We start from the raw sequence: 27,976 nt of genomic DNA on the forward strand, positions 1-27,976 counted from the left end.
ATGTTATCAAAATTGAAAATTGAATATCTTAAAAAATTTTAAATTGGTCGCGTGGAAAAACGGAACGCAAATGACAGGACAGCTGAGTCGATCGAATTTGACATATCACATGTCAGTCGACAGTTTGACAATTCGCAATTCGACCGCGGAATTCCGTTTGTGGGTGTGAATATTGAATTAACATTTCGAATAAATCGAAAATTTATTACGAAAAACACGTTATAAAAGAAAATAGTGAATTAAAATTAATTTCTAGCGGCAAAAGACTGTGACTTCCATTTACCGATAGACCATTTTGTCGGGTAAGTAATTTTCCTGATTTTTCGTATAGAAATAAATATTAACAAATGCAATCGGTGGGAGAGGAAAGGAATACAATATTATGACATAATTTACGTCAGATGAGGAGTAAACTTGCTGCAACTGTATATTAGTAGTGTTTAATGTTTTCTAAGATGTGACAGTACATAAAAGGCCGACGTTTCTGTACTAAAATAGATATTTTGACGCCTTGACCTAGCTCGTGCCATTACTATTCCTAATGCAGTAATGTACAATCAGTTTACTGTTTTTTTAAAAAGTGAACAGACTATAGTTTTGTTTTTCAAACAGTGTTTTTTTTTTAAGAATCATGTAGAGGATACAGTGATTAGAAACTCCTTTTTTCAAATTTAAATTCGGAATGCGGAATTGGGACCTTGGCATATTTAGTGTTGTGGTGTTTTTAGTGTACTATGAAGGTTGAATTATGTTAGGATTTATTTAATTTAATTTGACAAATTGATTTTATGTAATATTTTTCTTATACTTTGTTTAGGTTTGATGTAGAGTATGTAACCTTGAGTTTATGATAATTAATTCTGTTTTAGACACACAAGGTAAACTGGTTTGCTGATAAATCAAGTAAATCTGACAGAAGGTGATTGATTACTTGTATTTTTAATTGACCAAATACTCTGCTCTATACAGGAAAAAATATTGTTATAAATAATATAGGTAGCTAAGCAAAAACATTATTACATAATACTGTTAAACAAAACATTAGGTTCTCAAAGAAATGTCAAGTATTTTGCATTTTCTTATTTTGAATCTAGGTCATGGTTACTAACACTAGAAATCTAGTCTGCTAAATATTTTGTATTTCAATTAGCTTCGTTTCAAATTAGTCTTTACCTTGCAAAGTTTAAGGATGAGAATTCCAATACATGCTAATTGGCTAATTACCTGTTGTAAACATTGGAATTGTAGTTGAAAGAAATACTGCAATGCAGTCCAAATAAAATATTACCAACGAAATATTTTTATTGAGTAAAATTTTGGATAATTTTTCTACACTACCGATAGATAGGCTGTATGACCTAAATTACCTTTGCCATTAGAGAAAGTTGAAATTCTAATATGGCCGCCTATTGCCAAATGATTGGTCCTCCGATATGTTCACATTGATTTATTATTTTCCAGTTATAGTTAGCAAGAAATTTTAAAGTATTTTCCTTTAAACTTACAAAATTTTAGAACTGTAATATTGTAATTTAGGAATGATTTGTGCGACAATAAACCAAGAAACATTTCAATAAAAGTAAAAAGAAAAGCATTTTGTAGAATTGCCTAGGTCAAATCTAGTCAAATCAAATATTTTTGCAAATATGGAACACTAGGAAATTAAACCTAACTATATAATTCAAAATAAAATACCATATAATTAATTAGGTACCTAAATTATTTGAAGGTTCACATTAATCTTATATTATTTTATCAAATTCAGTCCAATTATTTAGAAGTTCAATGACACAAAAAACTACATAGTTATGATAACAGATATCTGTCTTATCCCACGCGGAAATGATTCATCCGCCAATTAGAAATGTTTATATTAAAACAGATAATTTAAGTAATGAGTTGCTTTATTTAATATTATCTGTTTGATATTTTTTGTTACTAAGCCAATTTTTATCCGGAGCTGCGGACTGCCTAGCGGGTTACCGGGGCTCTGGCTCGAAAAGCAGGAGTAAGAACGGGGTGGTATTTAGTCAAAGTGAGTCTACCTCTTGCTTCGCCCAAGGCGGGAAAAGTCAAAATGATTTTCCCCTCTCAAAAAGAAGCCAATTTTTATGTATTTTTAATGTCTTATACATAGTTTTCATTACAATAGTATATAAAAGTGATAACATAACTAGATTGCCAATTCAATTGTATAAATATCTTTTTTTTATATCCGTCTTAATAACGTATTTAATTGGTTTAGCTCTAATAACCTTATGCAACTTACTTACATTTACTCTTGTGTAACTTTTTACATGTTGGAATCTGTATCTTCAAACCTTCAAGAAAAGTGCATATTCTTTATTAAAATGCCGGCAATGCATCTGTGTCTCATCTGGTGTTGCGGGTGTCCATGAGCGGCGTTAATCGCTTACCATCAGGTGATCAGTCATCTCGTTTGCCACCTATCCCATAAAAACAGAATATTTATACTTTACAGTATTGTGCAAAACTAGTTTGTTGGAAATCATTTGGGTTTAGAGTACCTTAGAGTACCTATTCTTAGTTAGGTAATCAAGTTTTTAACTAAAAACATACTTAAATCGCTTCTTAATTATAATTATTTTTTGGAATAGTCACTAAAACACACACAACACTACAAATCGACTAACAGTAAATACGTCCCAACTAAATGACCCTTAACCGACCACAGGGTACGCAATGACCGTAAAGACTTTAAAATTAATGCCAAAACCCAGAAGACTGTTATAACGACAATACCTATTATAGTGATATTAGTATAGTTAATTATAGACAAAAAAATAATGTGATAACGAAATAACTAGTTTAAAAAAGTGTTTAATATAATTAAAAAAATAATAGCAAAAAATGATTATATTAGTGCGTTCAGTACGTGCGATGGCGTCGTTTGCGGCGCAGGCGGCTCTGCGATCTAGATGGAGTTCTCTAATTGAATCTACCAGCGTCGATGTGCCCGGGGAAGTCACTGATGGAGTCCGTTCAGTCGTCGGATGGTTGAAACAGGCACGGACTTTATATAGAACATCAATGCTGCTTGGGCAGCGTTTGTGCAGTTTTGTGATTAAAGAATGATCTATGCTAGTGTAATTGGGACTTTATTTCTATTGCTAAATGGTTGATTTTAAGAAATCACTATCAATTTCCTATGTATCTAGCGTAAATCATTCTTTATAGGGAGTCTTCTTGCACAGGGTGTATTCTTTTAGCTGGAGATTAATAAATGTATTAGCACTTGATTTGACTCGTAAAAGAAAACAATTTCCTTTACAAATACTACTCAAAATTGATGCTTAAATAAGTGCGAAATGTTTATTAACCTCCAGCAAATAGTAGTTCCCTTAAACAATCGTATTGCAACTGTTATTCTTCTGCACTTTTTAGCACATAAACGTCATGAATGCACAAACGCTGGTCTGTAACCTTAGTACGAGTTTGCTTTACGTTTAAAGTAATCTAAACAAGAGCGGGTTCGGCGCTCTGATTGGTTGGTTTATTCGAGCCGGCCTATCAGAGCGTTGAATGCGCTCTTCTTTCTTTTAATTTAAACGTAAAGCAAATTCATACTAAGGGTACTGTGGGAAAACCTATAGCGGCAAAGATGTTAAACTTAATTTTATATAAATGTTGGCATGGTTATCGTTTGTCTGGTCTCTTGATGTGAAGTTATTCTACAGAATACTTCGTATTTTGTATGTTTTCGATGTTTTCTAGCGATTTATTTTATGAAAAACAAATATGATGATGTTGTTGCAATGTCTGATTTGTTTAAATGTTAGGATAATAATAATGTTAAATTCTCAATTATTAGTTTTCTAACTAGCCTTTATAGCCAGGGTCGAAAATATGAAATTCATTTCCATGTTAATCATGCTTATTTTTTTATTTTCGCCTTTCAAAATATCCAGATATTAATGGTCAAAAATCGCTTCATACTACCTAATGATCAAAACAGCTTTTTGACAATCTACTTGGCCTATCATTTTGCAAAAAATAACACGCTCAGCTTCTCAATAATATAATCAGTCGAACATATTCATAATTACAATCTAAGGTAGCTTTTAGTTAGTTATAAAAAGTTTTTTGTGCAACATCTAACTAGTTACAATGATTAATTTGAGTCCAAAGACCTATAAAATAGCTCAACACCCACATATGAAATGTCTAGTATGTGGTAATTTGATTAGTTCAACGACCGGATGGAAAAAATCGCTCTTACCTCAGCTTGCTTGGTGGCAAAGCTAAATTATATTATTCCTATTAGCATTCTGTTCGCAGCTTCGTCTGTACCTATATAGGTTTAAGTAAAAATGATAGCCTACCTATATCACTCTATCTGCAGATACAAAAATCATACCTAAAAATGCTCCATGCCCTAATGCGCACCTTTCTCTACCCCTTTGGGGATAAAAGACGTGAAGTTACTCTTAAAATGCTGCACTGCAATCTAAAATAAAGACAGCCAAATATATAAGCATAAGTTATTTACAGCATATCCTAATATTTGCTTACAAGAAAACAGTATTTCTTAATCGGTGCAACTTCTATACTCCAAAATCGACAGTGGCGACACTCCAGAACATCGAAAGAGTTAAATTAATGGACCGATTTATCTCAAGGACATGAATAAATTGTCCTAGATTTCTGAATAAACGAAATCTCTTTGGAAGACTAAGAAAGGGAAGTTTACAAGTTCCAATTGTTCGGGAAACATCTGTTAACTATATTTATTCCCTAATAAGTTTTCGCTGTAGTTTGAACCGCGTTCCATTTGATAATTGCTGTAGTTTTCTTTGACAATGGGATCTTTAAATGCAAATGAAATCCAAGTTTGGTAATTGGGTTTCCTTTAAATCTAGGAATTGCAAAAGGACAACCCATTTAACCCTTGGTAGATCCACGCGAGAACAAATTTTATTGTGTCTTATACATATACTGTTAGACGAGGGATTAATTACATAATTTGTAGACTGTCTGATACTAAATCCATCCCTCCTTTTCAAATATTGACACACAGCCCACATTTAGCTTTATCGCTCTTTTATAACTTTCAAGTACCATGTTACGGTCATTCAAGTGGGCCACAAGATCACCCAAGTCCTTCAAAGTTACTTTTTCCTTTTCTAGATATAGATTTCTTAATATATTCGCATAGCATTTCAAACTCAATTATCAATAGAAAAAGAAAACTCGTAGATAGTCTTTTAGAACACCTAATAGTTCTGAATTCAGTTCGTGCTACTCCGCTCATCCCAAGAAACATGCCTGAAGAATTCCATTCCCAATATCTGTTGGCATCTAAACGTCCTTGGCATCCATTGCCTGCGAACATGTAAACGACTCGTTCCTTTTAATGAACTCCTAAAGACCCATTATGTGATTTGCAGCTGGAAATGTGCGCATTAACCCATTTTTTCGTCATAATCATTGCTCACCGTACGAGGTAATTGCTTGATAGTGCTTTTATGCTGCTTAGCTGAATTAAGCGAATTTTTGTGACAGTTTGAAATGCCTTTAGTAGAGTTTTAATATCTTTCTTAATGCTGGTGCAAATTTTGATGACCGATTCGAAAGAACTAGGTCTGACTTAAGGATCTAGAAACGTGTTCCCTAAAAGTTTAATAAACATAGGTTCCTACCACTAAAAAATAAACCTAGTGGATGCAATATTCACAGATAGGATCCAGTAGGGCTGATGCCGACCGAGAAGTGCGAACTTCCTTGCGGGTTACCGGGGTTCCGGCTCAAAAAGCAGGAATAGAAACAGGGTGATTTTTAGTCAGTAACTAAAAGTCTGACACTCTCTCGCCTCGCCCAAGGTGAAAAAAAAAACATTGGATGATTAAAAAAAGTGGATGCAATATTCATTTTTATAGTGTAGTTAAAACCGAGGACAAAACTACCTATAAGGATCATAAATCAATGAGAAACTAAAAGTCAACAATAATTTCGATGGACTACAAAATACTATAAGTACATTATAAAAAGCTTGAGTACACATTAAGTATTATATTACCGTTTTTGATCCTTACTTTATAGAATTGAAGATTAACTAAGCTCTTGGTTCACTAAAAGGAATCCTTAAGAAAACCCTGTAGTGAACGAAATAGTCGGATCAGGATTAATTTCGTGGAAAAAGTATTTTCGGCTAATCTATTATTTTTGTTATAAGCTAATCAAATATTCTTGTTTTAGCCTCTTTAGCCTAATATCACTTACATAATTAATGGACTAGGTCTTCATTCAGACTTAAATTTAGGACTTTCTTTTTATCTTTGACAAAAGATAAAGATAAGCCTAAGTACCTAGAGATCAAAGATCGCTTTGTGACTAACAAATGTCAATAATTTGGATGGATTAATCCAAGTCTTTTTGTTCTAATACATTTTTCATTGGCCTTTTTAAAAGCCGATCATGATGAAATAAATGTTAATATAATAAAAATTAAACTATTATTAACTATGATGCCTCAAATTACTTTACCCAGTCTTTAGTAATTGTTTTCGGAACAAAATCGTAACTAAGGAATAGTTTACGTAATCATTAAACGTCTCTGCGTACGGCAGTTATAATCTAATCTAATACCGAGGCTAAAAATAACAGCCTCATCAATTGAAGAGGCTTAGGAAAATCCCTTTTGGCAAGAGTTTGTCGATATAATAAATTGAATTAACTAATAGCTATAGACCTGATGTAGTGGTGATAGATTGACAAGTAGTCACGTCGTACGTTGATATAATCGATGTTGCAATATTCCTACCTATTTCATCGTATTTAAAAATGTAATTTTATAGGATTTTAAATAAATATATGTCGTATAATTTTGTATGTTTGTCCCAAAATAGTTGTTGACTATTGAGTCTTATGTCTACGTCGTGGTACAACAAAATTGTATCTTCCTTTTTAATGGTATAAGCCAGTAAACGAGAAGACGCATCACCTGATGGTAAGCTATTGTCGTCGCTCAAGGACACCCGAAACATCAGAACCGTTGCTGGCCTTTTGGGGATTAGGAATTTAAGGGTTGTTGGCGAATCGGGGATTGGGAAGATTGGAAAAGGGGGTAATGGGGCCTCCGGTAACCTCACTTACACACTTCATGCCGAAGCATGGCTCTCCCACACTTGAATTCCTTTTGTGTTGTCCATGAGCGGCACTGATCGCCTACCATCAGGTGATCCGTCTTCTGTTTGACCCCTTTTCCCATAAAAAATATCTTCAGAGTCGTTACAATGCTTGTAAAGTCCTCAATTGTCATTTTAAAGAAATAATTATTAAACTGATTATAATCAGTTTTAAAACGGACGAGCCACAAAGCCAATGCAAGTGTGAACGAACCTCCTATCCGTTACGTTACAACGTGAATTTGATACCAATCTCACAATATTAACGTTCCAATAATATGTTTTCTTATGAAAAACATTTCTACATCGTGTAGGTGGTCTATTTTTACCTGAAACGTGTGTTTATAAATAGCTATAGCATCTCCCACAATAAATATCTCTTCCTATCATTCGCGACTATTTTCTGTCGTCGCAAAAGTGTTGAAATTATATTTAATTCTATTGAACTACTTAAATAAATAAAAGAAATAAGAAATATACTATAATATAAGCTTAGGTATATCAACCACGTAGTTGATATGAGTAGAATAAAGTCACCATCCCCACCCCTAGTCTTCTCTAGGGTATAGTAAGAGCTGACTTAAAGAGGTCCCACCGCTCCAACCCAGAAATAAACTTATCATTTGAACGATGCCCAAAAATGTATGGAGCAAATACCCAGAATCCTATATAACTAAAAGACACTTAGCGTGATGTAGTACCTAAACAGTATAAGTATATGTAAGGAATTACCCTTACATATACTGTTAGGTGTCACTTATAGATCACAAAAATTACGTTACGTGTCTTCTATGTTAGTTAAAGTGCTTCTTTAAAATGTAGGTTGGTGGAAATAGTGAATAATACTATAAACTTACTTAAGAGTCAGACAAACGCAACCACGCCTTTAAGTATTTACGCTATTAATTTATATGGTTCATTGCTTTTTAATATTTCTGGTCACACGTAGAACTAGTAGTAATTCATTTCACATTTCTATCGTCAGTAATTGCATTCCGCACTGATGTTCGCTATTTATTTATTTTATGCGGTAATATGCCTTATTATACATAGCTTTTAGGATGAGATTGTTTTGCTACATCATTGGTCCTTATGGATTTTCGTGGTCCAGATTCTTCGTAGTAGCATGGATTTTAAAATGGGCGGTTTGTTTCCAAACGGTGTTTAATTTACTGTTTATTAAATGCAAGAAAACAAGTGATAGGTAAATAAAAATATATTCTTTTATGTTAAACGATTTTAATGTGTATGGTCATCAAGAATAAGTATGTGTACCAAAATCAGATTGAAATGTCACCAGGAAGGGGGAGAAATTCCAATAGCTACATTTGACGCAAACAAACCAACAGGTCAAGCTAAATAAAACCGCAGTAGACACTTCAGATAAAGTGTAACCTGTATGTGGTAATTTTTCCTTGTGTTTATTGTGAACTACATAACATATTGACAGAGATTTTTATTAATATTGCAATTGAAACCGTATTACCTTCATCGTACTCCATAATATAATATGACTGCTGCAAACTTGATATGGATTTTGTAAATAATACAGTTCGCAGCCAAGTTTAGACGAGCTGTGGACTATCTATCGGGTTTACCGGCAGTTTCTCCTAAAGCAGAAGTAGGAACGGGTCGTATTTTAGTCAGTAAGAGTCCGACACTCCCTCTCCACTTGCCCAAAGCGGGAGAATAATTGGATGATTTTCTCACCTTAATAAATGGCTGTGACATACGGACGGACGGACAGACAGACATGACGCATCTATAAGGGTTCCGTTTTTTGCCTTTTGGATACGAAACCCTCTAAAGGGCCTAGTTTTGGCCGAATAAAATACGATGAATCTATTCAAACATTATCTAACATACATAGCGGCAGGAGAGCTACCGCTTTTAATTGTCAATTTTAGTTTTAATTACCACTCAAGGCCTAATGACACAGCGTTAAATGATCGCAGAATTTATGAAAAAGCAAATTGCAGAGCGGACTTTTATGGCAATGTCGGTACGTGTGTTCAGTTTGATGAAATATCCTTAGTTAATGCTGTCTTTAATTTTATTCATCTAAAAGATTAGGATATACGGTAGTTTCGACCTAATTGAATTCAAGACTTTTATCGAAATGTCAAAAACGATACGTTGAATTTTACGTCGTCTTATTTTACAACGTCATCAAATTTTTTGGTCACCTAGATCATAGATACTTATTTCTCAAAAATTTGCTAGAAAAATTCAGGAAAAAAGTACCTATATCGTATCGAAAAGTACTAATATTTTGGGATATTATATGCATATCATGATAAAAATCGTTTCAAATCCACCGATTTTGAATTGATACAGGTTATTAGATTCCGATCTTGTCTAGATCGAACCCAAGTGTTGTATGAGCTCGTCCTCTTTTACAGGTCTTCAGGAAACTTAATTACATACCTACATACTATATTGACATGTTTCAGTAGTAGCACTGCATGAAATTCAGTGTCTTGTATCTACATGTTGTCTTGCATGATTTACATTAAGATAAAATATCTATTAACTGCCGTACTCAGAGACATTTAATGAGAACTTATGCTAGTCCTTAATAACGATTTTGTATCGAAAACGATTGCTAAGGGATGGTTTAAGTAACCTTTAAATGACTCTGAACATTTAATACCGATACTTACTTTACTGCCGTACTCCGAGACATTTCTTAGCAATACAGTCTTAGCAATTGTTTTCAGAACAAAATCGTTACTAAGGAATAGTTTAAGTAATTGTTAAATGTCTCTGAGTACGACAGTTAATCTCAATATTTATTTCAGCAAATATGGTTTTTAGTATCATGAAGCAATTACAAAGAGGAGATGCCATAATGTGATTGTGCACTGTGACAAAACATGGGCCCTGCCCAATGATATTATAAGTAAAAAGGTGTAGATAGGTTATAAGCGCTCAGAAAGTGGCACATTAAAATGTGGACAATTGGCATCGTGTTTGTAGTATGGGACTGCATGTTAGAAAATAAAGAGAGGCGTGGTTTGTAACGTCACGCGCTCCCCGTAAAGTGTCACGCATTATGTTAAAAGGAAATTCAGTTATGACATCTCCTCTTTGTATTTGCTTCATGGTTCTACCTCATAGTGTTAAACGTGACTGCTGACCAAAAACTTGGGTTCGATTCCCAGATCATTCATTTCAATTTGGTTTTCCAATTCAAAATTCTCAATTATAAAATGGATCCCGAAAGCCATTCATAAATTACGTCCTGTAAATAAACATCTGGCATAACACATGTGTGATTTATAGTCTCTGATAAATTGTACTATACACCTACAAAATGATAAAAAAAAAACAAAATTCCGACTATTGAATCGTGTAAATTGGTCCCTTATTATGACTCCGGCTCGAAATACCGGGGCTCCGGCTGGAAAAGTAGGAGTAGGAACGGGGTGGTTTTTAGCCAGTAAGAGTCTGATACTCCCTCTTGCCTCGCCCATTGCGGGAGCAGCCCTTAAATGAATTACCCCCTTAAAAAAAGCATTTCCATTCAATAGCTATATGTTATTTTACTACACCTTAGACCCACATAAGTCATACAAACCTACCCTATTTATTCCTTTAATCAAACCTTTACCAGCCAGTGTGTATAAAGACTCGATCATAAAAAAATACGCACTTACTTATTTCCTTATTCATGTCCAGAAAACACCAGTTCCCTTAGTACGAGTTTGTTTTACGTTGAACGAAAATAAAACGAGAGCGCGTTCGGTGCTGTGATTGGTTGGTACATTCGCGCCGACCAATCAGAGCGCTGAACGCTCTCTCGTTTCGTTTTCGTTCAACGTAAAGCAAACTCGTAGTAAGGGTACAGTTGATTATACGGGGTAAAGGCACGCACATTGTATAAAGAAATAAAAGCTTTCCACAATACTGATAAGACGATATAACGCCAGTGTAGTAATTCGTGTAGCTGTTTGATAAAAAAAATAATGACTCATTTGAATGTATCAAAGCTGCCTTGTAAAAAAAATACGATAAATTAAGTATCTAAAGCGTTTGAGTATTCGAATTTATGTTCAAATACTCAAACGCTACTCAATTTTAAGACGTTCTAAACTAGTTCTGTCACTATCAATTCTTTATAAAATGACAGAGATAGTACGATATTTAAGTACATCTTAACATTTAGTATACGGGCGTTAAAGATCTGAGAAGCAAGCTAATAAAGGCTATAAAGAAAAACCTAATCTTTCTATTGGTACTGGTATTTAATTTGCTACAAAAAACTAAATATGTACATATGTTAAACAAGAGAACGATAAAAATTGCAACATTTCGCAAATGAAATGTCAAAGACGTTGCTTACGAAATAATACTTGGTCAGATATTTGAATGACTCATTCACACATCAAGATCGTCTATCAAATTGTACTGTGGTTTTACAAATTGAAGCCACAACTTGGGTATTATATATATTATGGTCTCACAAGTTTTAACATAATTAAAATCAAAAATATTTATTTGCAAGAAATACAAGGTTTACAAGGAAAGATCTTATAACCTAAAAGTTACAGTATTTCGGCCTGCAAGCAAGCGTGCAAATTATTCGAATTTACATTTTAGCATATTTTCAAAATAACTCAAACACAGAAAGATCTTCAAACATAGTACCTTGTCCAAACCTTGGTTGGTACAAAGACCAATAAGTAAAGAAAAAGGTCCGACTTTCTAAATAGACATACATCTTTCCCCATACCATTTTTTAACACTTAATGACTCAAAGATTCTCTATCAACGAGAATCGCAATACAGCATCGTAGTACAAAATTAAACTTGAACTCTTGGCTACAATAAATTCAATCCGACGGCAGCAACCGGTCTGGTATTGATCTGACCTTCTCCTTGCACCCTAGCAGCTATTATGGTACTTCCCGAACTCCCGACCGGCTTCAAGTACCGTGGGAAACTCGGATATACCTATAGGTAGTCTAGCTGTATATTTAGCATGCTGCTGGTCATTTTCGCAGTTGTGTTTTGTAAAAGGGAGATCTGAATTGTGGGCGATTTTCTTGCAAATGAAGGTCATTAAACAGACATGATCACTAAAACTTTCATTAGAACTTAAGACGGGATATTTACCATGTTTATTTGTCTTGGAGTTTCCGGTTTTCCAGTTCATCCGTGATCATGGCGCTTACAACAGTGCCGAAATATCGGAAACTAATAGACAAAATTGAACTTGGTAAATAACCCGTCTTAAGTTCTAATGAAAATGAAAGTAATTTTAAAAATCTTACAAATGACAATAAAAATTATAGTCTATGTTCTTGTTTTTGGATCCGGAGCTGCGGACTGCCTAGCGGGTTACCGGGGCTCCGGCTCGAAAAGCAGGAGTAGGAATGGGGTGGTTTTTAGTCAGTAAGAGTCTGAAATTCCCTCTCGCCTTGCCAAAGGCGGGAGAAGTCACTGGATGATGTTCCCCCTCAAAAAAAAGCAAACATGGTTCATGAGATATTAGAAACCTACACGTTTAAGTACACTAACTTGAAAGCAAGAGGAATAATAAATACAAACAATTGTCCATCTATAAATAAATATCGTTCAATCTGATATCAACAAAATGCCATTAGTAAATCTATCAGCTAATTACAACAATTAAAATTGCATAAAAATAAATAATGTAGTTTTAATCACCTTGAACAAACCAAAACATTTCTTTCTACCAGTCTTTCCAAATCGTCATAACAGAGTAGTCAAAATCATTTGAAGTCAGTCAGTCAAACATTTTGCTAGTATTCCATATTCCCAAACAAACTACACATCTTCTGGTTTCTCCATAAAGTTCTCTTCTGTGTTCTTAAATTCTTCTGCTGGGTGCAGGCGTCTCTGGAAGTGCGTCAAGTGGGCAGGCGTGCTGTCAGCCAGTTGGCTGGTCGAGGAATGGGAGACGAGGTCGTCATCATACACTTCAACGATGTTTATAACATCGAACAGACTACTAGTAAGTATTATTATGTGCTAATATGTCTCACGATGGTTATTATAAAAATATGTTTATTAAGTATTTTTGGACTATTTCTTAATCGGTCTAATATTTTGGCAAGAAAACATTAATTTGGGGTCTTTAGTTTTATAAGTCTATAAGGGTCAGTTCATATCTGACGGCCCATGGGTCGCGTATCATCGGTCGCGTAACGCCAGAACAGTCAAATGTATAGAAAAACACTTGACCGTTCACACTCAACCGATGAAACGTTAGTACAACCGATGATACATTCGACGTATTTTACGTCAGCAATGAACCGACCGTAAGGGAACATCAAATGTAAAACACAGGAGCTAGATTTGTGCTCAATATATCGCAATAAATTCGCTTTCTATTACCATGCAATTCAAACATAGCTGCTAGAAATGTAGTGTTTTCTTTTAAGAGTTTAAAATCGAGTTTTAATGTCCCAATAAAAAACTGTAATCGAACCCGAGACCTCTTGCCGAACTTTGGAACTTTCGACCAACGAAGCAGGGGATTGAATTGAATTGAACAATCTCCTTCAAAATAAACAGAATCAATTTAAATGGATGGATGAGGAATGGATTTAAATATGCACAGAAATGGATCCTCATTACAAAGATCACAATCGTATGTTGAACATAATCGCTTCCCCAGTTACTAATCACTCAACCGCTGTGGAAATGAAGCCATCACAGTTTTAATCCGTCTACTACATCACTCCTTAATCCTTCCGCTTGCATGTGGCGGGATATTTTACCAAATACACTACGTCTCGTGTCACAAAGAGAGTACATCAGACGCAATTTCAAGTGTGGGAGAGCCATGCTTCGGCACGAATGGGCCGGCTTGACCGGAGTGATACCACGGCCTCACAGAAAATCGACGTGAAACAACGATTGCGTTGTGTTTCGTATTTTGAGTGAGGTCTGAGTTCTTCCCGTTTCCCGATTCCTCAATAACCCTTAAATTCCTAACCCCTAAAAGGCAACGCACTTGTAACGCCTCTGGTGTTTCAAGTGTTCATGGGCGGCGACGATTGCTTACCATCAGGTGATCCGTCTCCTCATTTACCGGCTTATTCCATAAAAAATAAATCTAAAGTCTGTTGTGATACTGAGAAATCAAAACGTTGATGTTAATTATGATCAACTATTAACAAGACGGGTGGAAATGGCACATTTAATGTCATTCGCACAATGAAAAGGTTTTGCCTATGACTTATTTAATGTATTTATTTCAGACACGGAGCCAGTGGGAGGTGCCTTAAGGTTCAGCACAGCGGTCAAATCACTCCAGCATCTGAACCCTCTAGTCCTTTTTAGCGGAGATGTCTTCTCGCCAAGCATGTGTAAGTAGTCATCAAGGTCGTTTTCTTTTTCTATCCCTTTGACTGAATAGAATCGTTACATTGTTCTCACATAGTTAAAGCAATCGAAACAATGTAACCAAGAATTGTATTGTGAACCTGATTGAAAAAGAGTAACCTATGGAGTTTCTTACTCGTTTTTCTCCATAGGAATTTACATTTTGGAACGAGCAAAAGTGCCTTCCTGGTCTATTTGAAATAAGTAATTTTGACATTGGCTTTGAGTCAAAAAAGCATGTTAATTTTATTAAGGAAGGACGGAAATAAGCATAACATGTTAGATTTTCATATATTTTTTCTTTAATAATGTCTAATACTATAAACTAATGATGTGCTTTCGTATTCCAGTGAGCACGTTCACAAAAGGCGAGCAAATGGTACCGGTACTGAATGAAATCGGAACGCATTGTGCCGTGTTCGGAAACCACGATTTTGGTGAGTGAAAGTATACCTCTGTGTGTAGATTAGATTTAGTTTAAAACTAATAGCTATGCTAATATATAAATCAATTTTAATGAGTTTATCCGTGATCATGGCGCTTGCAACAGTGCCGAAATATCGGAAACTCATTAAAATTGAAAAACATGGTAAATATCCCGCTGTAACTTCCAATTTTAGTAGTAGGATAAAATTTAATACATTTTAATTTTATTACAAACTTCCGTGAGACATACTAAATTAATAGTTTATTTAGTACAATCGTACCTAGGTATACTAGTTATAACAGCTACATGCCAAACCTGTCGACAATATCTTCCTAGTTGTCAATTCTCGATACAAGTAACACTACTCTTGGAACCTTGCCCACAGTTTCGCAATAGGCTCAACGCCCAGAACTTTGCTACCGTATACAATACTTCCTGCTCGACTATAGATATATATTTTTTTATTATTTAACTTCTCCCGCCTTGGGCGAGGCGAGGGGGCGTGTCAGACCCTTAGTGACTAAAAACAATCCCGTTCTTACGGTAAACCCGCTAGGTAGTCCGCACCATCTGACAAGCCTAGATTGGGAATCTATATATTAATACGTGATGCAAAAACTTTGGACCGCTTTTTACGAAAATTGCGCGGACGTAGGAGCATAAAATTTGGTACACTTATAGTTTATGTGTAGGAGAAGTGGAGAACGCTAATATTTTTCAAAAATAATGCTTATAAAGTACATTAAATCAATAAATAAAACATTACACACACATGCATAGTAGGTATCTGATCGTATTTGACAAAACGTCAAAATCGATAGACATTGCGATGATATTGACGTCTCATATGAATAGAGTTTTATAAAAGAGTTTGTTTGAGTTTGAGTTAAATAAAAATTATCCTTGAACGTATGTTAAGTGGTATTGTAAATTAAATCGTATATGGTTGAATTTCAACCACTAGGCGACCACTAGTAATGTAATAAAAACTCGTATGTGCTTTAAAAACGTTTTGTCCGTTCATCGTGTAAACGGGTTAAATAATATATACTCCCGACAATAGTGTCGTGGGTACAGCTATAAACACAAGGGAGAGTTTAACACGTGAATAAGCAATGTTTGGGCTCTACCCGAGTAATACCTCGACCTCATAATGCAAGCATTGTTTCACGACAATTTTCTGACTCAATCATCCCTATCTCCAATCCTCAAAAGACTTTAAATAAACTAACAACGCGTCTCTTCTGGTGTTGAGTATGTAGGTAATTCGTCTGAGCTGCGGACTACCTAGAGGGTTTACTGAGGCTCCGGCTGGAAAAGCAGGAGTAGGAACGGGGTGGTTATTAGTCAGTAAGAGTCTGACACTCCCTCTCGCCTCCCCAATGGCGGTAGAAGTCATTGAATTTTCCCCCTCAAAAAAAAGTAGGTAAGCCGTCTAATCAAATCATCACAAAATCATACTATTTAGGTTTAGGTTAATTGTAACATCTTTTACCTTTATACCTGTATTTATGCAAATAAATAATTTGATTTGATTTGTTTTGGTTAGGTTTTGATTAGGTTATGTTATGACTAATACAAGCCCGCCTAAACATTCTCTTACAGATTTCGGTCTAGAAGTCCTATCAGGGCTAGTGGCTCAGTGCAACTTCCCGTGGCTGATGTCGAATGTGATAGACAATGAGACGGGGCGACCGCTCGGCGACGGCAAGATCACGCACGCGCTCATGTGCAACGGACATAAGATCGGGTTCATCGGATTGGTTGAACAGGTAATGTTGGTACTTAGTTAAACATGGTTATAGTGGATGAGATACTTACTGACCCAAAGCAAAGACCCTTCTTGAACCCCATTCCAAGGGTTGAATTTCTATGTTGGGTAAAATGTTTTACAATTGATTGCGTTTTTAAGTGTCAAGAAAGTCAAATAAGAACGCTTCGATTCCCGGGTTGAGCAAAGTATTACATATCACCCTACATAGGTTAATTCATAGGTTCCAAACCTGTAGATTATCTATTACATTAAAACATTAGTAAAATAGTTAACAGTTTCAATAAAAATAATTATTGATATTAAATCTACTTTGTACATCATTATTAAAATTTATCATTTCATGTCTATTAAGTTTTAATGAAACATTATTTGATATTGAAATTATTTGTTTAAATTTGCAGGAGTGGTTGGAAACTCTAGCGACCATAAACCCAGAGGAGGTGACGTTCATTGACTTCGTACAGGCCGGTACTAAACTAGCGACACAATTGAAACAAGAGGTAAGTACACTATTTGTTAGTCGTTTCCCATATTTTTAGGTGTTTGAATTTAATAAACTAATGGTAGAGTAGACAGAAATCGCACATAGACGATCGACGAACAAATCGATGAAGTTTACATGCGAATAATCATGGATAGAAAATCCCAACGAATTAGGCTGCTTTTCGACCAGAGATGTGCCATGTTTCTATATTGCTATGTTGCTGTGGATGTGTGTGTGTTTGGTTTCCATCAATCATATTCATTGGTACATAGAGCTTAGCACTTGTGGAAACGGACCCAGCCAAGCTATGTTTTTTTATATGGAACGATGCGTGATATGGATGTTTTCCCTACTATCGTTACATCGCATACTCCAGCTGCGTATCTTATACAGCTACTTTGCGTCGGCGCATCTTCATAGCACATCATACTCGCAGCTACATAGTTTCACAGCTTAGATGTGGGGCAAGAACTTTTATTATTACTTCATATTTTTGTTTACTTTACCTAATATTTTGTTTATAATTTCCAGGGCTGTGAATACGTGATATCACTGACACACATGCGAACTCCGAACGACATAAAGCTTGCTGAGGGCTGCAATGACATCGACCTCATACTGGGAGGACATGATCATGTGTACGAGGTCTTACATGTAAGTACTGATTTGAAAACCCTTCTTTTTTTAAGTCGGTTAATGACTTTAAAAGGTTTTTAAGATGACTTTTTTAGGTTTATTGTAATTGAAACTGTTTAGTTTAACATATTTTGAAGTATATTTTTATAATAACTATTGTGAGACATATTAAATTAACTAAAAATCACGGTTTACTCATGTATATTAATGGAGGAAAGCTCTACTAGTTTCGAGTCACAGTAGGACTCTTCATCTAGAGCAGCGTACGCAGACGCAGTTACGTCGCGCAGCCCACTTATATGCAGAGTCCTTCTGTGACTCGAAACTAGTAGTAATTTTCAGTTATACATTTTAAAAAAATCTTTTGGACAAAACTGTCTCATACCTCCAATATGTAGCTACATCGGTACCTATTACTTACTTATTATAACTGACATAACTTCATAGGTGTAACTAAAAAATACCATAATTACAGATAAACAACAAATACGTGGTGAAGAGCGGCACGGACTTCCGCCAGTTCAGTAAGATCAGCATCAGCTTCGGTGACGAGGGTGTACAGGTCGATATCGCGGAGATGGCCGTCACCTGCGCGTACGCAGAGGACCTGGTTCTCAAGGAGAAAACTGATAAATATTCCTGTAAGTACATACATACATACATACATAACCTCACGCCTGTGTCCCATGGGGGTAGGCAGAGACAATGGAACGCCAATTGCTACGGTTCTTACACACTTCTTTTGCTTCATCAACAGTCATCAGTCTTTTCATGCATGCTCGTCGGTTAAAGGTACTTTTAATTTGGCCTTTTTTTAATATATCGCCAATCTGGTCGCTGTATGTCCGTCTGGGGCGCCCTCTTCCTGTAAGTACTATTCATAATATATGTAGTTGTCTACTGTCTGGCATCTGGGCTAGTAGGATAAAGTTTTTAAACTGACATGGTCCCTAACACTAGAATTGGAAGTTACAACGGGATATTTACCATGTTTTTCAATTTTAATGAGTTTATCCGTGATCATGGCGCTTGCAACAGTGCCGAAATATCGGAAACTCATTAAAATTGAAAAACATGGTAAATATCCCGTTGTAACTTCCAATTTTAGTAGTAGGATAAAATTAAATACATTTTAATTTTATTACAACTTCCGTGAGACATACTATATTAATTATTATGTTATCGGCTTACTCACGTAACTGTTTGACGAAGTACTCGACTAGTTTCAAGCCACGCTAGAGATTGTTTTTTATAACTTTCGTGAGACATTATTATGCTATTGGCTTACTCACGTAACTATTTGAGAAAAAACTCGACTAGATTCAAGCCATGCTAGTGGCTTGAATATTATATACCTAGTTAGTCCTAATAACAGCAAATTGCGACAGTCGCCCATGTCAATTATTTAGTTTTCGAGAAAAACGAGAAAGTTGCTAAAGTGTGTTTAAATAGGATTTTTTAAAATTTTTCTTTTATCTTTAAAATAAAGAGCAAAATTTGATATCCGGATTTTATCACATATATTTATGTGTTATTCAAGCTTACAACACGAATGAACAACTTATTATTTGCAAAAAATCCAATTTTAGTTTATATTTTTTATTTCTTTATTAGTTTCCGCACGAAATCTTCATGGTAAATGATAGTTAGCCTTTTGTACTATGTACTTAAATTAAATCAGCCACATAATCCGTGGTATTACAAAATTATTACAATTGAAAAAAAATCTGAGCGCCTTTATTATTACAAATAGCAAAGTCAACAATCAGCACTTTGCTTTTAAATGATACAATAATTTTATCTAGAAAAGTCGACATTTTAGAAGATGATGCTTAAAATAAATTCTTATTTAATCTACCATATAGATATGTTTAATATATACATGTTTTAATGTGTATTTCTTTCAATTACGTAGGTCCTAGTAATAGTCACCACACGATTTTTAATTGCAAACTATCATGACATGACTTTTGCTATATGGTAGATTAACTAAGAATTTATTTTAAGCATCATCCTATGTCGAATTCTCTAGATAAAATTATTGTATCATTTAAAAAGCAAAGTGCTGATTGTTGAGAATTTGTAATAATAAAGGCGCTTGATTTTTTTGTCAAACAATGTTGTAATACCACGGATTATAGCTATTTAATTTAATTATTACTAACTATCATTTGGCCATGAAGATTTCGTGCGGAAACTGGGGAAAATAGAAACTAAAATTGGATTTTTTGCAAATATCTTTATACCTAGTTACAATTCATTAAGCTTGAATGAATAAATATATGTGATGATATCAAATTTTGCTCTTTATTTTAAAGATACCGAAAAAGCAAAAAATTTAAAAATCGAATTCAACTTTAATTTTTTTCTCGAAAACTAAAAATAATTGACATGGGGTTTCTTTTGCAATTTGTGAGGACTAACTACATCGATATGGCTATTAGCGAAAACTGTCCAACACGAGAATTTTATGCGCCGCCGCCCATGGACACTTGAAACCAGAGGCGTTACAAGTGCGTTGCCGGCTTTTTGGGGGTAATAGTTATTTTCAACAAAATATAATAATCTTCCACAGCAATGATCGAAGGCAAAATGGACGAGGTACTTGGCAAGATCTGCGTTCCACTGGAAGGTCGGTTCTCCTGCATCAGACGGCAGGAGTGCAACCTTGGGAACTGGATCTGTGATATACTCCTCGCTGCTACGGGGGCCGATCTGGTGCTACTCAATTCTGGCACTTTTAGATCTGATCAGGTGAGAATTTTTAATTGGTTGTGTCATAAATTGTCTCTAATCCTTAGTGAATAATTTTAAGTAAAAAAAGAAGGAAGAAAAAAAGAAAAACTGTTTATTTGCACCGATTACAAAAGTCCAAAAAGGCCAGTACTCCGCTAAAATGCCGTGACTCAGCTAAATGTCAAGTGTGGGAGGGCCATACTTCAGCGCAAATGTTCCGGCTCGACCGAAGTGACACCACGGCCTCACAGAAAACCGACGTGAAACATTGTTTGCGTTGTGTGAGTGAGGTTACCGGACGCCCAATTACCCCGTCTATGTTCCAGCTTTACTCTATTTCTAATTAAAATAATATGTTATATCCAATGTCTCCCTATAATAATATTTTATAATGCTGGGGCCATACTAATGGCATATGCCATTAGATTATGGCGATAATTGATGTTTGTACGAACATTTAAAGCTCATAATCGTTCATTTGTTTTCGAAATCAATGGCATATTCCATTAGTGTGGCCCTAGCATACTACATAAAAATCATAATATAGACATCTACGTATATTTGTACACCTCTACCGACCTCCTCAACACAAATCACCACTCTTGCAGGTCCACGCAGCCGGTGACTTTACTCTCCGAGACCTGTCTACAATAATCCCCATGCGAGATCCCCTGGTTGTGGTGGAAGCCACCGGGGAGGTGATACTGCAAGTCTTGGAGAACTCTGTGTCTAAATACCCAAGCTTGGAGGGACGGTTTCCTCAGGTAAGTGGAGAAAGTTATTGTTAACTTTACTTTTTATCAGCCACTAACTGTCCCCACAAACTTCATACCGCCTCAAACATTTTCTTCTCACCTTTTAAACCTTCCCTGGACTTTTACAAATAATTCAAGACCAAAATTAGCTAAATCGGTCCAGCCGTTCTCGAGTTTTAGCGAGACTAACGAACATAATTATGGTTTTTATATATCATCCGTAAGTGTGGGAAAGCCATGCTTCGGCACGAATGGGCCGGCTCGACCGGAGTGATACCACGGCCTCACAGAAAACCGACGTGAAACAACGTTTGCGTTGTGTGAGTGGGGTTATTGTCAATTAGCATCTGCTAACGACTTCGCCCGCGTTCCCATGGTATAAAAACCCAAGTCAGTTCATACCCTGTCTGTATACCAAATTTCATCAAAATCCGTTCAATAGTTTCAGCGTGATTGATGGACAAACATCCAAACACCGGAGCTGCGGACTAGCTAGCGGGTTTACCGGGGGGTTTTTAGTCAGTAAGAGTCTGACACTTCCTCGCCTCGCCCAAGGCGAGAGAAGTCATTGGATCATTTTCCCCCCTCAAAAAAAAAAAACTACCAAACAAACAAACTTTCACATTTATAATACTAGTGTAATTCCTCAGGTGGCCGGAATATCGTTCGCCTTCGACCCATCGAAGCCTCCAGGGCAGAGAGTGGCGGAGCAGGTAGTGAAGATCGGAGACGAATACCTGCAGAAGGAACAGGTGTACCGCCTGGCTGTCAAACAGTACCTACACAGTGGGAACGATGGGTTTACCATGCTGCCTAAGTGTAAAATACTGGTTAGTATTCAGTTTGGTTCATGAAATCTTGCCAAAATTTCACACTTGCATTGTTTCGCATTATTGGGATTAAGCAATTCTTCGATAAAAAATCTTATTAGATTTCTTATAAAACACGATATATTTCTTTAATTCATAATTAGCACAACGTCACTTAAAGAAAACAGCACCTCTATAAGCGGATAACAAAAAGTTGTTATGAACATAGACAGAATACTTTATGAAATTATTTTTCAACACGCATGATCAGCTGTTAGCAGCAAGGCGCCCGTGCCCGCGTTTTAGGAAGACTTGTAGGTATTTTGACAATTTCCGCGCGCGTATAAATGAAATACTGTTGTTTTGGTAATAAAAATAAAACTAAGAAGTATACAATAAAAGTTTCTTCGGGAAAGTTGTTTATAATCATGAGTACAATCACGTGTTTAAATATCGTTCACTAATTACCATTCACCCTATACAACGTTTAACAAAATACCCATATACATCAAAAAGGGCTGATGAATACAGGTTGAATAGAAAAAAATTGTACCAAATACTTGGTATCGCATGGTACTTGATTTTAAATCATACAAACGTGTTACAACACTACAGGGGTCACTCGCTAATATTACAAAATATTTCTTCTGTCAATCTGATCGCCTAGTACCTGTCTACCTAATTTTGAATGGACGCGGCGGCGCGATTTGAAAAATTCATATCTTGGTACCATGAAAACATGAGTTTACTGAAAAACCCTTCCCGTATAGTTTGTTATGTTGTCTAGAAGCCGTGCAATTGATATGTATATCCAATTTTTGTTACACGTTGTATAGTTAATATCTCTTTTTCCTAATTACTCATGTTGTTTCTTGTAGATTCCTGAAGACATGTGTCCGGAGATAGGCATGGCGATCCAGAACCACTTCGCGGCCATCAACGTACGCACCGGACGGTCGCGGCCGAGCAAACATCGACAGTCGCTCGTTACACTTAGTCGGAGGTATGTACTATAGTTCATTGATGTTGTTGGTAATATTTATGTGTTTTAATTTATCGGATCGCCAGCCAATGGGTTTTCCATAATATAACTTAATAGTTTATACATAAAATATAACGTCACGCCTTTTATCCCCGAAGGGGTAGGCAGAGGTGTACATTACGGCACGTAATACCGCTGTACAATGTACACCCACTTTTCACCATTTGGGTTGTAAGTCCCATGTAATAGGGGGTGAGCCTATTGCCATATACCGGGCACATTTCCAGACTCTGTGCTACTCGACCCGAACCCTTGCCCGGCAGTCGCAATTGCAACCACTCGGCTAACGAGGCAGTCTACATAAAAGTAATAAGAATCTCTTTATTCTACAAAAATAAAATAGATTTTTTTTTATCACTGAAGGTTTCTGACCAACTTACAATCATACAATGTTTACTAAATTGATAAACACATTTGGTAAGCAAACATTACATTACTGTTATACAATCTATCATAAAGTAACCCCAATACTTCCAGACACAGCCTGGTGAAGATGTTGGACGGCAGTGAGTTGGACGGTCCGCCGCCGCTGCGGCGCGCCTCGTCCGCCGCCGCCGAGCCAATCTCACACACTGGACACCACAGGTATGGTCATAGATCATAGTTGTTTCTCTCAGTTCTTTATAGGGTAGGAAATATGGCAAGAAATGGTTGAGGAACCTCATTATTCATATTGTCGAAAATACTGCCTTATAACTAGGCCTTATGCAATAGATTTTTGCCTATTTCAAATTAATTGTTGTTAAGTCTACTGATGAATGGTCTGTTTAAGTAAAATATGTGTCAGCTTTTACTATTTCTTTCTTGATAAAGTGATTTAACAAGATTGAAAAAGTATAATAGCCAGAAAAAGTAATAATTTCACTTTTCATTGTTGTTTGGTTCCGAATAATGATTTTTCTACCATAAATAATAAACAGTTTAATCAAAAAAGTTCACCCAAATCTATTTTATCTACTTACGCCATAATAAAGTAAGTTCGACTTAACGTTTCATCATCTGTATACTCAGGTTAACACGGCGAGCCTCGCTAGACGACCTGGAACAGCAGTCCTGTGAGCTAGCGCCCAAACTGGAGAACAGGATCATAGTGCTCAATAAACCAGAGGTTAGTAGCACCAGTCCATTTTACTTGCCATAATTAATAACACACTTATATCTTTTATTCAATAGCTATTGAAAATGGTGATCTTAATGAAAGTCCCTTTCCTATACAATTGTTATACAATAGACTTAAAACCTTGCCAAAAAGTTTGGAATATTAAAATAAACAGCTAACTCCCGTACTCAGAGACATTTAATGATTACTTAAACTATTCCTTAGTAACGATTTTGTTCAAAAACAATTGCTAAGGAGTGGGTTAAGTAACCATTGAATGACTCTGACGACGGCGGTAAGTATGGTTTTAGTCGTTTTGGAAAAAAACATAGAAATGACTTTATTTTTCGATTAGTTTAAACAATCGATATTCTTATTTTTTACTATCTAATGCTGCCTGTTAAATACTAGTGTATAATAAAATAAATAAATAATTTATTAATTAGTTAATATTTGGCCATTTCATTTTTGTTAATTTTTTTTTCTAAATTATTTTTCTTTTTGTTTTATTCACCAAATAGGATAGTGATCGTCCAGAAGTGATAACGAATGGGAAATCTGACTAAATACTAACTCCCTCTGACGGTTACCAAGTAAAGCTTGTGTGACAAAGTTTAAAAAGACTGTTTTGTAAGTACCTCCCCCACAATATTATCGAAAATGGTTACTGGGAAAATGTTCTTCGAAAAAAACATTTATTTTTCTCTTCATCTGGTATTAATGGGTATACAAGTATTATATTTCTATTTTCAATACACATATGTACATAAAATCAGTTTCTTTTCAAGTTCTCGACATACTACATATATTATATTACATATACATTTGATTCCCCAGTTTTTTATTTGACATGTCCATGTTCAAACACCTTTACTTGAGCATGTTCATTTTATTACAAGTTCCATGACATTTGGTCTATCATATTGTCCAATTGGTATTTCTTTTTTAATGTACCTTTATCAACAAAGAGACATTTAATGATTACTTAAACTATTCCTTAATTCCAAAAATGGTTACTCTTCATTCTGGTTTACATACAATTATAAACATACTAGTACATTTGCAAAATAATTCTTTAACTCATGACACGCTTAATATACCTAAAAAAATTCACAAAATATTGATCTTGACTAAATTAATTATAAAGTTTTTAAGCAAATTCATCTCAAGCATGATTCTTTAATGGTACTTGGTAGACCACTATAACATGAGACTCACAACTAGCAATAAATGGGCATTACTGGAATAAACTTCCTCAGATTACGCCGTTTTTAAATTTAATATCAAAATATTATGTCAACAGGAACTACAAGCCTTAATCGCTGAGCGAACTCGCTGGGAATCAGACACCGTCATCCGTGAAGTGGATGATGAAGGTTCCCCCTAAGATCTACCTTCCCTGTACGGCTGCTTCATTTGGTACCGGCACTTTCAGAAGTAGCACTGTAAGTACCACTTGACACTACGCCACTTGGTACCACAGTTACAGGATATCGTTTCCACAAGGTACCAAAGACTTTTTAGTGATATTTCGGTTGTACAACGGTACCAACTTTTGTGTGTTAATTTATTTATTTTTTGAAGTGTATTTTGTGTGGTACTAAAAAGTACCAGTTGATTATTTTTTGGATCTTGTGTCTGTCTACTAAAAGTAGTGAAGGAATGATTATTTTTTGTCGATATTGTTACATATTTTTTTATTATTGACTGTTGAATTTTTATTTTTGAAAATACAATTTTGTCACTGCAAAGTTTAAACGTAATTTGAGCGAGAAACTGTTAGTAATAAAGAATTCTCGTATCGAACGTACACACTTTAGGTCGCTGAGACAACAGACTAATTAAAGCTATACGAAATATAAATCTGTATAATGCGAGCATAAATTAAACTTTTTAGTGACAATATTGATACACGGTGAATTTATTTTAAAACTGCATATTACATCGATTTAGGAGGCGACAGGGAAGAATTAATCGATTGATTGTTATCATACGAATAAAGTAGGGAGTGTTTGTAGTAATGTAGACGTAGATGGTGAATTTAATTGCGTTTTGGTTGAAGTGAATAAAGCCTAGCATTACGTGCCGTAATGTGCATCTCTGCCTACCCCTTCGAGGATAAAAGGCGTGACGTTGAATAAAGCCATTTTATGTCAATAGTCTTTATCATTTCACGTTAGGATAAAATAAGTCAAATCATTCTAAAGGTTTGTTTAAGAAAATGGCAAGTAATTTGGAATTGTGTTTCTATGCTGGTAACTAGCAAATACTACCAATACTCTTAAATTTTGATAGAGTTATTTTCACTTAAAATTAAAATGATTAATCCAGAAATCGGAATCGAAATTCTTCAGAAACTATTTGACAAACATGACAGTTAAAAAGTATGTTTTATTCACTTCAACCATTCATTGGATTGGTAGAAAGTTAAAATAATAATATCGAGCTTGAATTCGAGAGAGGTATAAGCAGAACACGTAGTTTACGATCAAAGTTGTTAGTCGCCTTCACAACAATTAAAGAAATCGACTTTTTCGTAAACGAATTATCGCATAATTCTTATTATTACTCGCGTAGTTACATCACTAGGTGGCGCTGTTGTAGTTTTATAGGCATTATTATGTACAATTAAGTATAAAATCATTGCAATGTTGTTTAATTTTATGTGATATATCTTATATGTCTGTCTCTTTCCCACTTTTGTGAAATCTATATGAGTTAGAAAGAGACAAACATACTAATGCCGATTCTTATAATCTCAATACTTTTAATTACCTCTCATTGTGATAATAGTGTGATATTATTTACAATTTTCATATAAGTTTTAAACTTAAAGGGTTAGTCACCGTAATACTACGACAGCGCCACCTAGGTATAGTGAAATTCCGTCTATTTTACGTTCAATTATTATGTCAGAGATCAAATTAGGTCGGAATAGATATCTACCTCATGCATAGTATTCAATCTTTTTTATGTGGACCACTATAGTAGTCATTCTTTCTGCTAACGTCTACTGCTGAACAGAAGGGGAAAGGGGGAAGGTTTTCCATATAACCCCCACACTTGGCAGGCCTTAGCGTGGGGATTATGGATTGAGAATCACAGTTAGGTGGCCATTTAAAAGATGTTCATTGCTCGACCCTTGCCATTTTTCCCTTACTATTTTGGGGTCTCCCCTCAACAACACGCTAAAAGTGATACTGCATTATTCACAAGACCAGTTGTCAGATTTTTAGGGCTTCCAAATTGCTATAATGACCACCAGTCTTTCTAGTCAAACGCTAGCCTGATAAAATAGAAAGTTAAACCTTTCCCTGTCCCTGTTATTGCCAATTTGGTCTTGTGTGACGTAAAAAGTACAAGTAAACCAACAAAAAGAAAATTTTGTTGTTGGACAAAGGCAAAGGTTGTAGACAATACAAGTTGCAGTACTATAGTGGTCTTATTCTTAAAATAACTAGCATTAAAACGCTTTTAGGCTTTCATTATTAAAGATTGAAGACATACTTGACCTTACCTTCAAAATTTAATTTGCCAAGTATCTACGAGGCTTCAGACATATCCATAGCTAAAATATAATTATATCTATTCCTAAAGCTCTTTTCTAAGTGGAATCCCCACTTTAACTCGACCCAAAAAGATACGTACCCTAAAACGGGGTGAATAGATACAGAAACGGGAAATAAATGTTGGCAAAATGTCCTAACATCTAT

At 35.4% G+C, this 27,976-nt stretch overlaps 1 protein-coding gene across 4 annotated transcripts; it reads left to right on the forward strand.

Annotated features, from left to right (window-relative positions):
• The first annotated feature begins 88 nt into the window (after positions 1 to 88).
• LOC118277474 (snake venom 5'-nucleotidase) lies at positions 89 to 27,656 on the forward strand. Of its 4 annotated transcripts, XR_007705661.1 has the most exons (17): positions 89 to 302; positions 2,885 to 3,027; positions 13,005 to 13,125; positions 14,378 to 14,485; positions 14,852 to 14,938; positions 16,534 to 16,700; positions 17,104 to 17,202; positions 17,718 to 17,840; positions 18,298 to 18,463; positions 20,398 to 20,576; positions 21,167 to 21,322; positions 21,964 to 22,143; positions 23,001 to 23,125; positions 23,642 to 23,749; positions 24,176 to 24,272; positions 24,785 to 24,893; positions 25,567 to 27,656. XR_007705661.1 is itself a non-coding variant. In XM_050696188.1 (16 exons), the coding sequence occupies exons 2-16, from the start codon at positions 2,902 to 2,904 to the stop codon at positions 25,648 to 25,650; spliced, it is 1,926 nt and encodes a 641-aa protein (XP_050552145.1). In that variant the 5' UTR covers positions 89 to 302; positions 2,885 to 2,901; the 3' UTR covers positions 25,651 to 27,656. The 4 variants fall into 4 exon arrangements, 3 of the variants coding, with proteins under 3 accessions (XP_050552145.1, XP_050552146.1, XP_050552144.1); XM_050696188.1 differs by lacking the exon at positions 24,785 to 24,893; XM_050696187.1 differs by lacking the exons at positions 89 to 302; positions 24,785 to 24,893 and adding an exon at positions 332 to 546 and having other exon boundaries at positions 2,696 to 3,027.
• The last annotated feature ends 320 nt before the right edge of the window (positions 27,657 to 27,976 follow it).

This window comes from Spodoptera frugiperda, chromosome 10 (assembly GCF_023101765.2).
Source record: "Spodoptera frugiperda isolate SF20-4 chromosome 10, AGI-APGP_CSIRO_Sfru_2.0, whole genome shotgun sequence".
Lineage (NCBI taxonomy): Eukaryota > Metazoa > Arthropoda > Insecta > Lepidoptera > Noctuidae > Spodoptera > Spodoptera frugiperda.